The 14039-nt window shown below is 52.5% G+C and overlaps 1 protein-coding gene across 1 annotated transcript; it reads right to left on the bottom strand.

Moving 5' to 3' along the window:
* Positions 1-3856: 3856 nt before the first annotated feature.
* On the bottom strand, positions 3857-10031 carry onecutl (one cut domain, family member, like). Its single transcript, XM_068760453.1, has 2 exons — positions 8978-10031; positions 3857-4167 (listed from the first exon to the last, which is right to left on the bottom strand). Exons 1-2 carry the CDS (start codon positions 10029-10031, stop codon positions 3857-3859), a joined length of 1365 nt encoding a protein of 454 aa, XP_068616554.1.
* Positions 10032-14039: the final 4008 nt, after the last annotated feature.

Raw genomic sequence — 14039 nt, 5'->3', positions numbered from 1 at the left:
TGGATTGTCACCTCCTTTCTTTTCTTTTCTTTTTTTTTGGTCTTGAGAATGATTTGTATTTATATACAGGACGTGAATGGATGGGACGCTAGCATACTGGATTTAAGCTTTGGCTGGGCGGGGGCCTCGTCGGGCTCCTGTTGTGGATTGATTCCAGCGCATTTGGTTTGGAGTAAAAGAGACGGATGGACAAGACAGACACCCTGACGGGATGGACTCTTTGGTTAAGGAATATCTTTGCCACACAACATCTCACACAGTTGAGGTAGATGGGTAAAGTCTTCATGTACACACAGGGGGAGGGGGGGGGGGGTTACACTGGGTTTACAGAGTCAAAAGACTTCCATCTGAAGACGCTGCCTCATGTCAGTTTCTCAGTTCCGGCTCAACATTAGGCGGTTTGATGCAACATAAATAATCAATAATCAATCCTCTGAGTGCTACAGTAGCTCTGATGGGAAACGCGATTCAGCAGCCGCCCGTCAGTCTTTGGTTGTTTTTGTGGTTTAAAGATCAAAAATGTGTTGTTGATTTTTTTTTACATTTTATTCTGAAAGTCTACCCCAGCTTCCTGTTCTGCTGTTACGCTCTTTCGTCTCCCCCCTCTGCAACAACGACCGCTGGCATCGGGGTGAAGTTCCCAGAGAGGCCACTAGGGGGTGCCGCAGGTTAAAATGGAACGCGAGTCACCTGCAGTCCACTATATTGACACCCCCCCCCCCCACCCCCACCCCCCTGCTTGACAGGAGCAGAAGGTGGCTCAATACAAAAAGGTCTGTCTCCATTTTAGGCTTCCAGTCAGGAAGACAAAGAGAAACCTGAAAGGTGTCACCTCAGCTTTGATAAAACGACGGGGGGCGGCGCAGGAGCCTCCGAGCTCTTTCATTTTTTATTCCCCCCCTGCCGCCCCCTCGCTCTCAGCATGCTGACAATTGTTGCTCATTAAAGTTTAATTCGGCTGCATGCCCCACAACTGCAACCCCTCCTACTCCTCATGCAACCCCCCCCCCCCCTCCGACCTTTCCTACACACACACGACTACCGCAACCCTCGATCTGGATGATTCAGCCTCCTCTCTGATCTCCTACCGCCCCCCCGTTGAATGCCCCCTAAAGCCCACAGGTCTGGCCATGAGCGGACCCCAGACCAGATACCCAAAGAGGAGACGGGGTGAAAAAAAGCCTCCCCTTTTGAAGTCTGAGAAAAAAGGTCGATGGCCTCTTTCATGACCGTCCGTCTTTCAAGTGCATGCTGCGAAGGGGGTCGCGGCAATCCACCCTTTCCAGACAGAAAAGCAGATAGACAGGGAGGGCGGAAAACAGCCAAGCAAGCCCGGCCACTCTTTGGCAGCCTTTACATCGGGTGGGGGGGGGTCAAAGAATCAGATCTTGGTTGATTTTGCAAAATGACTAAAACCAGTTGTGTTTTTATCCAAGTCTCTTTAGTGAACCTGAACAAACAAGTAGACTATCTACACTGCTGTTAGAGCTCCAGAAACCTCGCAACCAAAATCTGAAACGTGTGGTAGAAACTCTGAGACCCTCCAGAGGCAGGAGCAAATCCCCAATAACTTAGAACCGGGGGTAGGCAAACCCAGGATGCACCTCAACAATCCCTGCAGACCAGGAACAAACTTCACAACTAATGGAACCCAAGATCCCCAGAAGATGTGGATTACACAACAACAACTGCAGAAGACCAAGACCCCCTGCAGGCATTGGACTAAGACCCAAGATCCCCATACGATGAGGAACACGCCTCCCCAAAGGTCCGAGAACGAACCCCAAGAATCCTCGTGGAACTGAGACAACTGGCAGAAGGGTTTGGCATGTGGAGGACGGCGATCACACGGAGTTGGACATAGACAGGAGTGTCTGCGCTGCACTGGGGAGGGAGGGAAGAAATGGAGATGGGGGGGGGGACAACCATGCATTTCCCCAGGCAGACACATGTTCACACGTGACCCTGAAGGACTTGCACTCCACCGGGCCTTTGTTTTAAGTGGGTCCCTGGACACGCCGCCAAATGGCATTAGTCTGCACACAACTTTACAAGCAACCTGCGAACCAATGGGATGATGCCACATCGTGGTCGGCATTATCATTATTATCGGCATTATTCATAGTATTATTAATTATAAATATTATCACAACATTCAAACAAGCTTTGGCCTCGACGTTAAGAGCTGAGACATTTGCAAGATTAAAGAAATCCCCATTATTCTACGAAGAAAAGAAAACAGAGACCAGACCTTTAAGATAGATACGGAACATCACTGGGGGGTGGGGGGGGGGTCCGGCCAGGATCGGGGACCAGGTTTAGGGGTTCAGGCCGTACATTCAGGGAGGCAATGTTAATCTTTGGTATTACGATGGGATTCTACAGCTAAAAGTGCCCATCAGAAAAAGTCTTCAGCTTCACACAGACATACGGAGCGTCATTAAATAAATACTTACAGCATATAGATAGCATAAATAAATGACAAATAAATAGAGAAAACAGGGAAAACAATAAATACACAGATGCAGTAATAAATACATTGATCAGATCAGCAATTGCATTTGAAAGGTTCTCGGTTTGATTGGACTATTGGCTATAAGGAGGCGTGTTAAAGCCTTTCCTTTGTGGACCAAAACAACGACCTTGTACGTCAGCAGGGGTCAACCGAAACAAACCGTTCCCCCCCCCCCCCCCCCCCCCACTGCCAACCCGGTTCATAGAAAGAGAGCCGTGTGCTTGAAATCTGTACAAAAAGGGCTGAAAGAATCACATTCCTCCATTTCTCTAGACATCTGTAAAAAAAGAGTCCACAATGGAGCAGAAGTGAGTACAGTTGTGTGTGTGTGGGGGGGGGGGCGGGGGGTACGACAGTCACTACGCACCGTGTCGGCGTATCTCTTCCCCCGCGGGAAGCCTTTTGTGTTGCAAGGCTGAGTTTTTTTCTTTTTCTTATGTTGCCGTGAATTTGAGTCAGAAAATGGCTGCAGAGCTTTCGCCGGGAAGCTCGGCGAGAGCCTTAAAGCTATGCAGATGCACGGCGAGTGTTTCTGCTTCCTGTTTGTGTTTACTGACTTATACGTACGGCGGGATGCGCGGCGGTCCCCCCCTTGAAAACTCTGATTCATTCAAGGCGGCGACATCTTGGCAAAGTACAGGAAGGGGCTCCCGTTGAGGGTAAATGATTGACCGACAGGAGTCGCGGACGCTAACGAGCCCTTAGCATAACTCCAGGCTCTGACGCCTTGCAGTCCTTGGATCTATCACCATGGAAACACGTGCTAAGAAAGAGAAATTAGGTTCTTTGTATGGAAAAAAGGAACTAGGAAAAAAAAACACTTCCTCTTTCTCCTTGATTCATTCGTCATTCGACGTCTTTGGATGACGGCGAACACTTGATTAAGAAGTTACCCGATGGAGCGCCCCAGGTGTGCGTAAACGGCACCTCTTGATTCTTCGCGTTTGGAGGGATGACGGTAGATCTGAGGGTGACACAAAATATGCTTTCTCCTGATTTGTAGTACCTTCAAAATCTCTAAACTAGAAAATCAAACTAATGCAATGAGAGGGCGTCGAGGAGGCGGCGCGACTCGTCTTCGAGTCGTATCATCTTTGCACCCTTGCCTGTGCAAGCGGGACCTCGCGTCCCGCCGTCGTATCGCTGGGTGTCGCCTCCTTCTATTTCGAGGAGGTTACCGACTTTGGTTTGGGGAAAAACAATGCTTGATAAAATCATCGATTACGGCTGGCTCCATCGCTCCTTCCGATAACGAGGAGGACAACGATCTCGGCCGGTCCCTGCCTAGACCAGTCCGTGTGCCCCCTTGCTCCCTCCCTGCTGCGCCTCCTCGCCGGCCCGTCATGCCGTGGCGCAGGACACTGCGGAGGAGGAAACGTTGGAGCCCGAGGAACCCGTGGAGGACGGGCGGCCCTCGTCGGCCCACTTGTTGACGTTGCGTCGGCGGGCGTTCATGAAGAAGTTGCTGACGGTGGAGAGCTCCAGGCCCAGTTGCTGCGAGATGGTGACCTGCAGCTCTTTGGTCGGGCGGTGGTTCTCCCTGAAGATGGCCAGGAGCGTGCGGCGCTGCAGGTCCGTGAACACCAGCCTGGTGCGCTTCGGGCCCTGGTTGCGCTCCAGCTTGCTCTGCTCCTGCTCCTTCCGCTTGCAGGCTGCAACGGGATAAAAGGGAAGTTAAACAAAGGAGCGGGCAAGCGGGTTCGCTAGCGAGCTAGCTAGCGGAGCAGCGGGCTAACGAGGAGTGGATTCACTGAAGTAGAACACATTTGCTAAGCAACTTTGATTAGTTAGAAGAGCTGAATCAGCAGCTTGTCTCGTTGTGCGGTGAAGGAATCACAATGTTCACGCTGTCGCAGCTTGTTGCCGGCGGGTTTCTGTCGGCTGCTGGGATGGAACAGATGACCACATCCATGCCGGCACGCATTTCTTGGACATTCTGAACATTCAAACGGCCAAAAAAGCCGTCATTTCTGAGTAAGTCTCAAATGCAACACGTGTTCATGTATGTGGCGCAGCGAAGCTAACGTTTAGCATCTCATCTCCGCCTCCTGCTTCACTAATGGCAGCTAGAATTCCTTCATGTCTGATATGCATTCAGCTGCGTCGGATTAGCAACACACATTAGCTCGATTCCTTCACGCCGCCTCAATGAAGCCGATAGTCCAAGCTGCCACTTTGCAGTCAGGCTGCGTTTTCCTTGAGAACCGAGGACGTGCTTTTCACAACGGGGGGGTAAAAACAGCCATTATTTCTTGCTAAATTAGCTCGGTGTCAAAGCCGGCCGCATTCAAACTTTTTAAGTGGTGGGGAGAGGTGAGGAAGTCTGCCGGCTACTCTGTTTTTTTTTTAACGCCAGTCTCGCTCACGCCAACCGCTAAATAAAAGCTCCGGGTCCGGGTTAAACGCCACGGCAACGGCGGCATCCAGCCCGATTGTATAATCAATATTTCATCGTGAAAAGTCTGAAATTTAAAAGGAAAAAAAAAAAAAATTACCCTGCGAAAATCGGAATAGAGTTTTCGCTGGGCGAGGAGGAGGAGCGGCCGGTGCCTGTGTGGGCTGGCGAGCGTTTTGAATTCAGGCGGCACATCCATCGCTGAACCCTTCACCTCCAGCACGCCGTGATGCTCACAGGAAACGCCACACGACCACATCCCTTCCGCTTCATCTCTACCCTTTCTCTTAGTCGGACATCATTAGTTTCTCATGAAAGTCGTTTACATGTGGCGGCGGCGAGTGAGTAATAATCACTTTAGCGGGAACTCATTTATTTTCTATTAAAGGCGGCTTACGTCAGCGGTGAGTGAAAGGCGCCGACTCGGCATCGCCCGGCGTGTTTAGAAGCCTTAAGTGGGCTGAAACATATTTTCGGCGAGTCGAGCAATTACCTAAATGCACGCTTCCGAGGCGTTTCAATCAGCGCGTGCGGCTGAGCGGCTGTTTTGCTGATGGCATCAAATGCGTTTCTAAGTGTAAGCATCGAACGCAACACAACAGGGCACGCACGCACAAACGAGCATGCACGGGCCGGAGGAGGCGCCGCGGACCGGCGCCGGCGCGGGCCTGGAGCCGGTGGTGCATTCAAGCTAGTCTTTATTTAGCATGCCGTTAAATCGGGATGTCAGAGCTGCTGCTTCAGACGCTTTTAACAGCCTAAAGATAAAAGAAACTCTGCATTTTAAATATTTAAACGATTTACTGTCGAGGGAAATGTAATATTTGTCTCATTCAAGAACGATTGTTTGCTGAAGATAGAGATTGAATTCCAAATCAGGAAATGGAAAGCAAAGGGAATGCGTGACTCTGGCGCTGGCGAGCGCCGCTGATTGGCTCACGCCGTCCCATGGAAGGAGCGTCTCCAGATGTTTCCCGTACGACTCATCAAACTCACAAGTTTCTCTCATTGACGACGCGCTGGAGAAACTCCCGCCTTTTCCAGATGGGCGCCATCGCGACGGAGGCTTTGATCGCTCTGACGTTTCCGGAAGTCAAAGGTCCGTGAATCGATCTGATTGGCTGTCCTCCGCGGTCGTCGTCGGGCGGATAACGACTCCAGATTACAGGTGGCCGTTAGCTTCTCGCCGTTAGCCTCTCGGCGGCGGCCGCTCGTTTGCGTTTGTGAGGATTATCGAGCCGCGTCTCATTAAAATTTAAGCGGGCCGAGATGTCGGCGGCGTGTCGATATCACCGCCAGAGGAATCTGCTTTTCTTTTTTTCCCAGAATGCTACATTTTTCACGGGCGTTGCCGTCGTCAATATTTCTGGGGGTTGCGGGGGGTCGGGGGGGTGTACGGCGGTGCACTCTCAGCTCCCGTACTAATGAAAGGAAAGACATGATAGCGCCAGCTAGCTTGCTGCTAGTGGGGATTTATGGCTCGCTGGAGGAGTCGGGGTGTCCTGCCTTGCTCCTCCTCCTCCTCCTCCTCCTTCCTCGCTGACGATCATAACGCCGGCCATTAAGTAAATGCTTCCTGATGCTGTAATCATGTGTAAAAGGCTCACGATTAGCATGCTGTAAATCCCCGGCAGCGGGGGGGGGGCACTCCTGCAGACATAAATATTCCCCTATAGGCTTCTTATGATCGTGGGAACAGCCCCTAATCACGATGTATGCCCCCCCCCCCGGTCTCGTGTTGTTGAAACGTGATCGAAAGCCCTTTCCCTACCCCCCGGCGTCTCAGCCTGCCCCCCCCTCCCCTCCCCGCCCCACAGCCCACCCCCTGCTGATTTCTTGGGCCAGGGGCTGATAGAAATTATTGATTAAATCTGTGCAGCTCAGACTCCTCGACCCACAGAGGCTGGTTAACCCCTTCAGCGCCGCGCCGGAGTGTGTGTGTGTGTGTGGGGGGGGGGGGGGGGGGCTGCAAGAACCAGATAAAAAACAAAAACAACCCTGGTTGTTGGGTCCTGCGCCGCTCCGGCCTCGTCGGGCCTGCTTGCAATTCTGATATGCAAATGTATTCGGCTTTGACCTTTGGGCCTCGCTCGCCGCGTGCGGACCGGACGCATCGAGACGCCGGCCCGTTTGTGGCTTTCATTACTGTGGGGGGTGGAGCCGGCGCATAAACCACATTGACCTTTCTTATTCATTTAGACCTTTCGTCAAGGGCTTCGGCCATCTTTAAAGTTATAGTCTCTGACCCCCCCCTTGACTTTAAGTGCCTTCTCCTCCGACTAAATCCTGATTGCCTCCTCCGCAGGCCGCGGTTGGGCTGGAGATGTCCGTAAACGCTCCGGATAAATCCCAGGAATCGGCTCCTCCGGGTTCGGAGCAACGTCTCCGCAGAAAGACGATTCTTCTGCCAGACAAAATGGCAGCGATCAGCGGCGCCGCTGCGTCCGCCGGGGTCGTCTTCAGACTGGGGGAGGACAGGGCGACTGCATTTTAATTCCCGTCTCGATTTTCCGATGCGGCCGAGGTGTGTGTGGGCGAGGCGTGCTGCTCGTTCCCATGGAAATCAATACAGGCTTGTAATTAAACAAAAGGGGCTTGACCGGGGGGGGCAACAGCCCCCTTCAGAAAGTAGGTTAGGCAGAAAAGTGCCGAGCTGTCCAAACCGTGGCTTTGCCAATAACTAAATATGCCATTTCAGAGGGGGGGGGCGTTGTCAAACATTAGCACGCCGCTCTGGTCGTGACATTAAATATTTTATGAGCCCGATTGATCGGCCGAGCAGAACCGACTCGTTAAAAGCCCGCTTGTTTGTGAGGATGATGCAACGACGGTGCTGGAAATAAAGAGCGATCGGCGACGAGGAGTCCGATCAAACGGACAAAGGCCAGCTTCATCAGGAGGAAGAGGAGGGAGATTAGCCTTCGTCGCCACAGGAAGAGGCGTTTGCATACAGAGCGTTCACACGCCGCCGGATTGGATCCGCCCAAATCACAGAACAAAACCCACGGGCCGCTCGCCTCCAGATAAGAGGTCCGGCCGGGACGGCTGGGATGTTCTCCTGAACGGATTGGGAGGGGGGGGGGGGGGGGCACGCATGTGCTCCCAGAGCTGAACAATCAAAGATCAATAAGTGTGAAAGGATTGCAAGAGTGCACAATCATTACCGATGAACTCTATTGTGTTGTTAGCTTTAATCAGTCCAGGTGCTGACGGGGAGCGAAGCGCAGTGATCAGCGGGGAGGGTTGGCACGCACGTGCACATACACGTGCACACCCTCACACACACACACACACGTAAATATCTTTCCATTCTGGATGCTGAGGCCTAAAATAAATAAAATTACAGCAGAATCGGATTTAATATTCCTGTAAAATGAAATAAAAAATAAGTGGAAATAAAAATATAAAATATAGGGGGGTGGGGGGGGGGGATAAAATAATTCTGAGACCGAAGGGATTTCTTCAAATTAGTTGTCTTTAATTCCAGGCGAGACAAAGAAGCGTTCGGAATCGTTGCTTCCTGAATTGATTTTAAAATGTCGCTAATTTTCACCTCCCAGTTTGTTCTTTTTTTCCCCGCCTCGCGGAGCGTTTGCATTTAGCCTCGCCGTAATCGCCCGACGACGCCCGGCGACAGCACAACTCTCATTTGCATCGGCGATAAATCACCGCTCGGATTAATCAATCGCTCCGGAACGGCACTTCTGCACAAATTATTTCGTGTTCTCAGACGCCATTAAATGGCCGACGGCCGCTCGCGTTGCTCTTCGTGCTTCGTTCCAGAGCAGAGCAAACGTCTCTTCTTCTTCTCATTTTGGCTACTGTACTGATCAATAACGTAAAACAAAGGAGCGCCGCCTCAAAGCGTTCCTCGCCGGGCCGGCGAGACAAAAGAGGCGCCGGCGGTGGAGGCGAGACGCGGGGAACATCAGGAGGCTCCCCGGCCTGAGCGGAATACTGATGGCTGGACGGCAGGAATGTGTGCGTGTGCGTGTGCGTGTACGTGTGCGTGCGCGTGCGTGCGTGCGTGTACGTGTGCGTGCGTGCGTGCGCGTGCGTGCTCCTACCCTCCAGCCGGAGCGAGGCCATCCTTTGGAACTCGGGTTCCTGCAGCCAGCGGGACATCCTCTTGAAGGTCTCGCGGCCGGACTTGAGCTTGCCCCACGGCTTCGGGTTCCTCAGGAGGTCGGACAGCGTTCCCTGCGAGCGGCACAGAACCCGCTCGGCGAAGATGGCCTGCGGGATGCTGTAGCGCTTCAGCTCGGTGATGATCCTCTGGGCCACGTCCCTGGTGTTGATCTCCTCCCCGCCACCGCCGCCGCCGCCGCCCGGCAGCTTGCCGTCTCCGGGCGAGGAGGAGGAGGAGGAGGAGGAGGAAGGCGAGGAGGAGGAGGAGTGCAGGTGCTCCCCCATCTTGGAGGCCTGCTGGCTCGGGTGATGGTGGGGCTGGTAGTGCTGGCTGTAGAGGTGGGGGTGATGGCCGGGGTGCTGGTGGGCCTCCATCTTGTTCAGCTGGTGCCCCATGGACACCCCCACGTCGCCCCCGCCCAGCCCGGGCGGCGACATCTCGCGGGCGAAGTCCGACGTCCTGCAGAAGAGGCTGCCCCCGTGGACGTCGTAGCCCCCGTGGAGCATCTGGCCGCCGTTGGCGTTCGGACCGCTGCCCAGGCCGCCGTAGCCGTGCCCGGCGGAGGGGGGGGGCAGGCTTTGGGACATGGCCAGGTCCTTGCCGTAGGGGTTGTAGAAGTTGGAGCTGAGGTGCGGCCGGTCGTCCCGCATGAGGGTGAAGCTGCCGATGACGTTGCTGACGGGCAGGCAGGGGGGGTGGTGGTGGTGGTGGTGGTGGAACTTATCGTCAAAGGGCTGCAGGGGGGTCAGGGGGGTCAGGGTGGTGTAGGTGCTGCTGGAGCCGGACGGGGAGTCGCCGCTGTAGCCCAGCGCGGACATGGAGTGGTCGAAGCCCAGCGGGCGGGGCTCCGGCTCTAGAGACATGGAGGGGCCCCCCAGGGAGGGCCGGGGGAAGGCAGCCGAAAGGTCCCGCGAGTGCAGCATGGCCCGGCCGTCCTGGTGGCCCAGGTCGGAGTGGCCGTGGAGGGACATGTCCTCCAGGCTGCCGTCCATCTTCGGTCTCTCCTCACAGGCCGATGGATTTATTGATTTGTGAATGGATTGATTTCCAGGCTTGGGGGGCGTCTAATTAATTATCTGATAGCGTTAAGTACTTCAAACTCCCAGGAAGCGAGTCCGAGACCACATCCGGAGCCTCCTCGGTGCTGATCCGCGCTTTTGTGCCTGCGTGAGACGAGACGGGGTGTTACGCGCTGGATGCAACTTTAGTCGCCGAACAGACGGTCATTCCCGAATAGCCGAAGCCTTTCATTCCGTTCGGGTCTCACCGTCCGGAGGACAGGAAGGACAGGGGGACAGGACGCGCCGTCTGTCCCCGCGTCCACCGCGTCTCGTCATCATTTTACCTTCTTACGCAAAGTCGTGAATACAGAAGACGCGCGCGAGAATTACCGGTAAATGTGCGTTTGCGTATTTACATCGCGCGCAATGAATCGTATCGACGCGTAAAAGAAAAGAAAAGAGAAATCAACACGCGCATTTCGTGCGCGCCGGAATCCTACCTTTATGATCCGCTTCTGAGCGCGCGTCCGCGGCCGCTGTCCATCCTGTGCATGTCTCCAATTGTGTCGCCGAGCAGCCCTGCAGATTCACGCAATCGGTGCGCTGCGCCCCCCCCGGGGTGCCACATTCAGAGAGAACGCACCCAAAGCCATCCGCGGTTCCGCCGCGCCTCCGCCGCTCCGCTCTTTGTTTTCCGCTCCAGGTTTTTTCTTTTTTTGCTCCTCACTAGCAGATCTCCTCCTCCTCCTCCTCCTCCTCCCTCTGCCTGCCACTTCATCGATCTCAGCACCAACTCTTCCTCCTCCTCCTCCTCCTCTCTGCTTTCAGTGCGTCACGGCCTTAAAAATCTGACAGATGTGCGATGAAATTCCTACTCCAATTAACCCTTTCTCTCCGGGGGGGGGGGGGCGGGGGGGGAGGTGCGGAGGTGGAGATGCTCCCTCTCTTATAACCCCACAGGTTCAGCCGAAATGCGTGAACAACTTGTGAATCCCGCGCGCGCGCGCGGCTGTTTATTGCATGTGATCAATGGTTTCAGGCTGCAGCTCTTTACGTAAGAAATGATGACCCCCCCCCCCCCGGAGGTTTCTGTCGTCATTCTGATTTTAGTTTTAGTTTCTATTCCGCCCACCGGTGCGGGACAAAAAGAATATTCAATCAGGCCGATCGACACTAACTGATCGATTATATATTTATACTGATCTATTCCCCATTTCTAACGCCAGGAAACATCCTGATGACTTTTACATTCATGAAATGAATGAAAATGAAATTTGACGCCTCTTGTATTGGAATAAATGCTGTCACGTGACGCTGAGCTCTTCATCGGAGCTCTTCATCGGAGCCCTTCATCGGAGCTCTTCATCGGAGCTCTTCATCGGAGCTCTTCATCAGAGCTCTTCATCGGAGCTCTTCATCGGAGCTCTTCGTCGGAGCCCTTCATCGGAGCTCTTCATCGGAGCTCTTCATCCGATCTCTTCATCGGAGCTCTTCATCGGAGCTCTTCATCGGAGCTCTTCATCGGAGCTCTTCATCGGAGCTCTTCGTCGGAGCTCTTCGTCGGAGCTCTTCGTCGGAGCTCTTCATCAGAGCTCTTCATCGGCTCTCAGCTCGCTCCCACTTCAGTCCCTCAGAGATCAACGCGCTCTTCTGTTTCCTGAAGACCCTCCACCTGCTGCTGCAGCGCCGAACGCGCACTCTGGTCCGGCGTGCGCGGCGCGCGTGCGTCCTGAGTGACTTTTCAGTGATTTGTGCGTGAGTGCGCGCCCGAGCAGACCTGCGTTATACGTGCATTTGTGCGCATATAGGAGAAGACGTATATAGTTCACGGCCGGGCCTGTGCGCGCGCGCGTTCACGCGCCTCAGAGAGAGGCGCGCAGACTAATCCTCTCTGTCTGTCAGTTTAATTTTCAGAGATGAGCAGTTCGGGCTTTCGTGCGCGGTGTGGGACCGCAGGCTGCAGGAGCAGATGCTGCCCTATCGATCCGCCCCGCGCGCAGCCGCGCGGAGGGGCGCGCGGATGGATGGCGGGCTGGAGGGGAAATGGGCAACGGCTAGAGGACAGAGAAGGTCCTTTTGGAGGTCGGGGTGAAAGTTCACCTTCTGGGGCCCGACAAAGGGATGCACCTTTTCACACCGCGGGCCTGAAGGGGGGGGGGGGGGGTCCGGGGCCGCGCGGTGCGTCGAGACGCGTTCACCTTCCATTTCCGTCCCGGAGAGCAACGCGGCCCAAACGTTTAGCCCAAAGCAGGCGCGGAGCCGCCGCGTCATTAAATAGAGCCTAAATAGAGCCTAAATAGAGCCCGTGAACTGAGACTGGAGCCATTTCGCTGCAGCTTTCATCCAAAGTGACTTTCAGAACAGGCTTTTCATCTAAAGCCAACATCGAGTGTGTTTAGATTCGAGCTGATGCTTCCATCCGGATGGACACGCGTCAAATCCTGCATGTCCAAAACCACAAAGCAGCCAATGGCGAGGGGGCCAGGGGTCAGGTGACCTTAGGACGACCATATGCAGGGGAATAAACAGCAAGTAAACGCTGCTGCTGGAGAGGAAGGGGGTTGGATTAATTAAATTATACTTTATTCGAAATGATAGAATAAAGAAGGGGCGTGGCCGAGCAGCAGCAGCAGGACGCCGGAGGAAGGCGCGTCATCCATCCCGGATTCGTGGCGCTTCACGCCCCTATAATCCGGTCTAATCGCTGAGCACGTGATCATTTATTGCTAGATTATTATAGATGGAGCGCGCGCGGGGTTGGAGTCACGTGTGAGATTATTGACTCCCGGTCCGCAGCAGCCAAAAATCTAAATGGCACGTTATATGCAGCGATCAGACCCGGGGGGGGGGGGGGGGGTCTGATCGCTGAAGAGGAAGAATAATCTCAAATAATTGAGATTATTCTTCCTCTTCTAACCACAGAACGAAGCTGCTGCTTCCAGACAGTATAGCCTCCTAAATGTGTGCGTGTGCGTGCGTGTCATATACACACGACACAGAACACACGTTAGTTCATCTCTTATTTTGAAAAGCAAAGGTGACGCAGTCAAAACCATAATTAAACGTTTTTATTGACCTCACACGCACACGCACACGCACACGCACACACACACACGACAGACTTCAGAGGTGCATCTCATCACATAAATAAGAAACTAAATAATCCTCCACCACAGGGAGGAAAGAGGGACGCTTGTTTTTCTCACCGTCTCCGCCGACATTTAATCTAATCCACCGTGAACGTTACTTAGTTACTCTTAGTTACTATTCGAGTTACAGCTGGATGTAATAAAGGTTCGGGATTATCGTGTTTTCCATTTATTTCGGCCTTTTGTGTTTAATATGCTTCAAGTCTCTTCAGGTTTCATCAAACTTGTTGAAGAGTTTTTTTGTTTTTGTCTTCAAAGGAGGATTTGTTGAAATAAAGTTTTGCAGCACAAAATAAAATCTTTTTGTCGAGTCAAATCTTTCTCTTAAACTGACCTTGTTATTAACATATATATTTACATACATTTATTTTTATAATTTATATTGATGTAAATCTTTACATATTTCGACATCTAAGCTTTTGCTTCTGTCTGTTTTGGTCTCATATTATTTTTTATGTTGATAAAAAATAATATGAGACTGAGACAAATAAAATTGAACGTGATCAGCGTTTAAACCTATTTCTTAAAAAAAGACAATTTATTGCTAATATTTAATATGAAGTATTTACTGTAATAAATTGTGCATTTGTTAAATTACAAAAAACTAGATTTTCTATATTGTTTCTATATTTTAAAAACATTTAGATTTTATTTTATTAAATCACAGATCAGAGTTAATTTTAAATCAAAAATATAAAAAGAAACACGATACGATTTATATATAAAACGTACTGGGGCGTGGTTTATTATCTATAAACAGGAAGTAGCCTAACCTCGTGATGAGTAAACAAACACTTTTACAACAGACTGAGCTTCCTTTCTGTCCCCCCCTTATTTATTTATTTATCTC

Source organism: Brachionichthys hirsutus, chromosome 3 (genome assembly GCF_040956055.1).
Source record: "Brachionichthys hirsutus isolate HB-005 chromosome 3, CSIRO-AGI_Bhir_v1, whole genome shotgun sequence".
Lineage (NCBI taxonomy): Eukaryota > Metazoa > Chordata > Actinopteri > Lophiiformes > Brachionichthyidae > Brachionichthys > Brachionichthys hirsutus.
Note: the sequence above shows the minus strand (reverse complement) of the source record. Positions and strands in the feature narration are given on the sequence as shown.

Excerpts from the sequence above, each read along its gene's own strand:
- onecutl (XM_068760453.1), bottom strand. The coding sequence starts at position 10,031 with ATGGACGGCAGCCTGGAGGACATGTCCCTCCACGGCCACTCCGACCTG. Across the intron at positions 4,168-8,977 it reads GGCCTCGCTCCGGCTGGAGG|CCTGCAAGCGGAAGGAGCAG; the intron begins GTAGGAGCACGC and ends ATCCCGTTGCAG.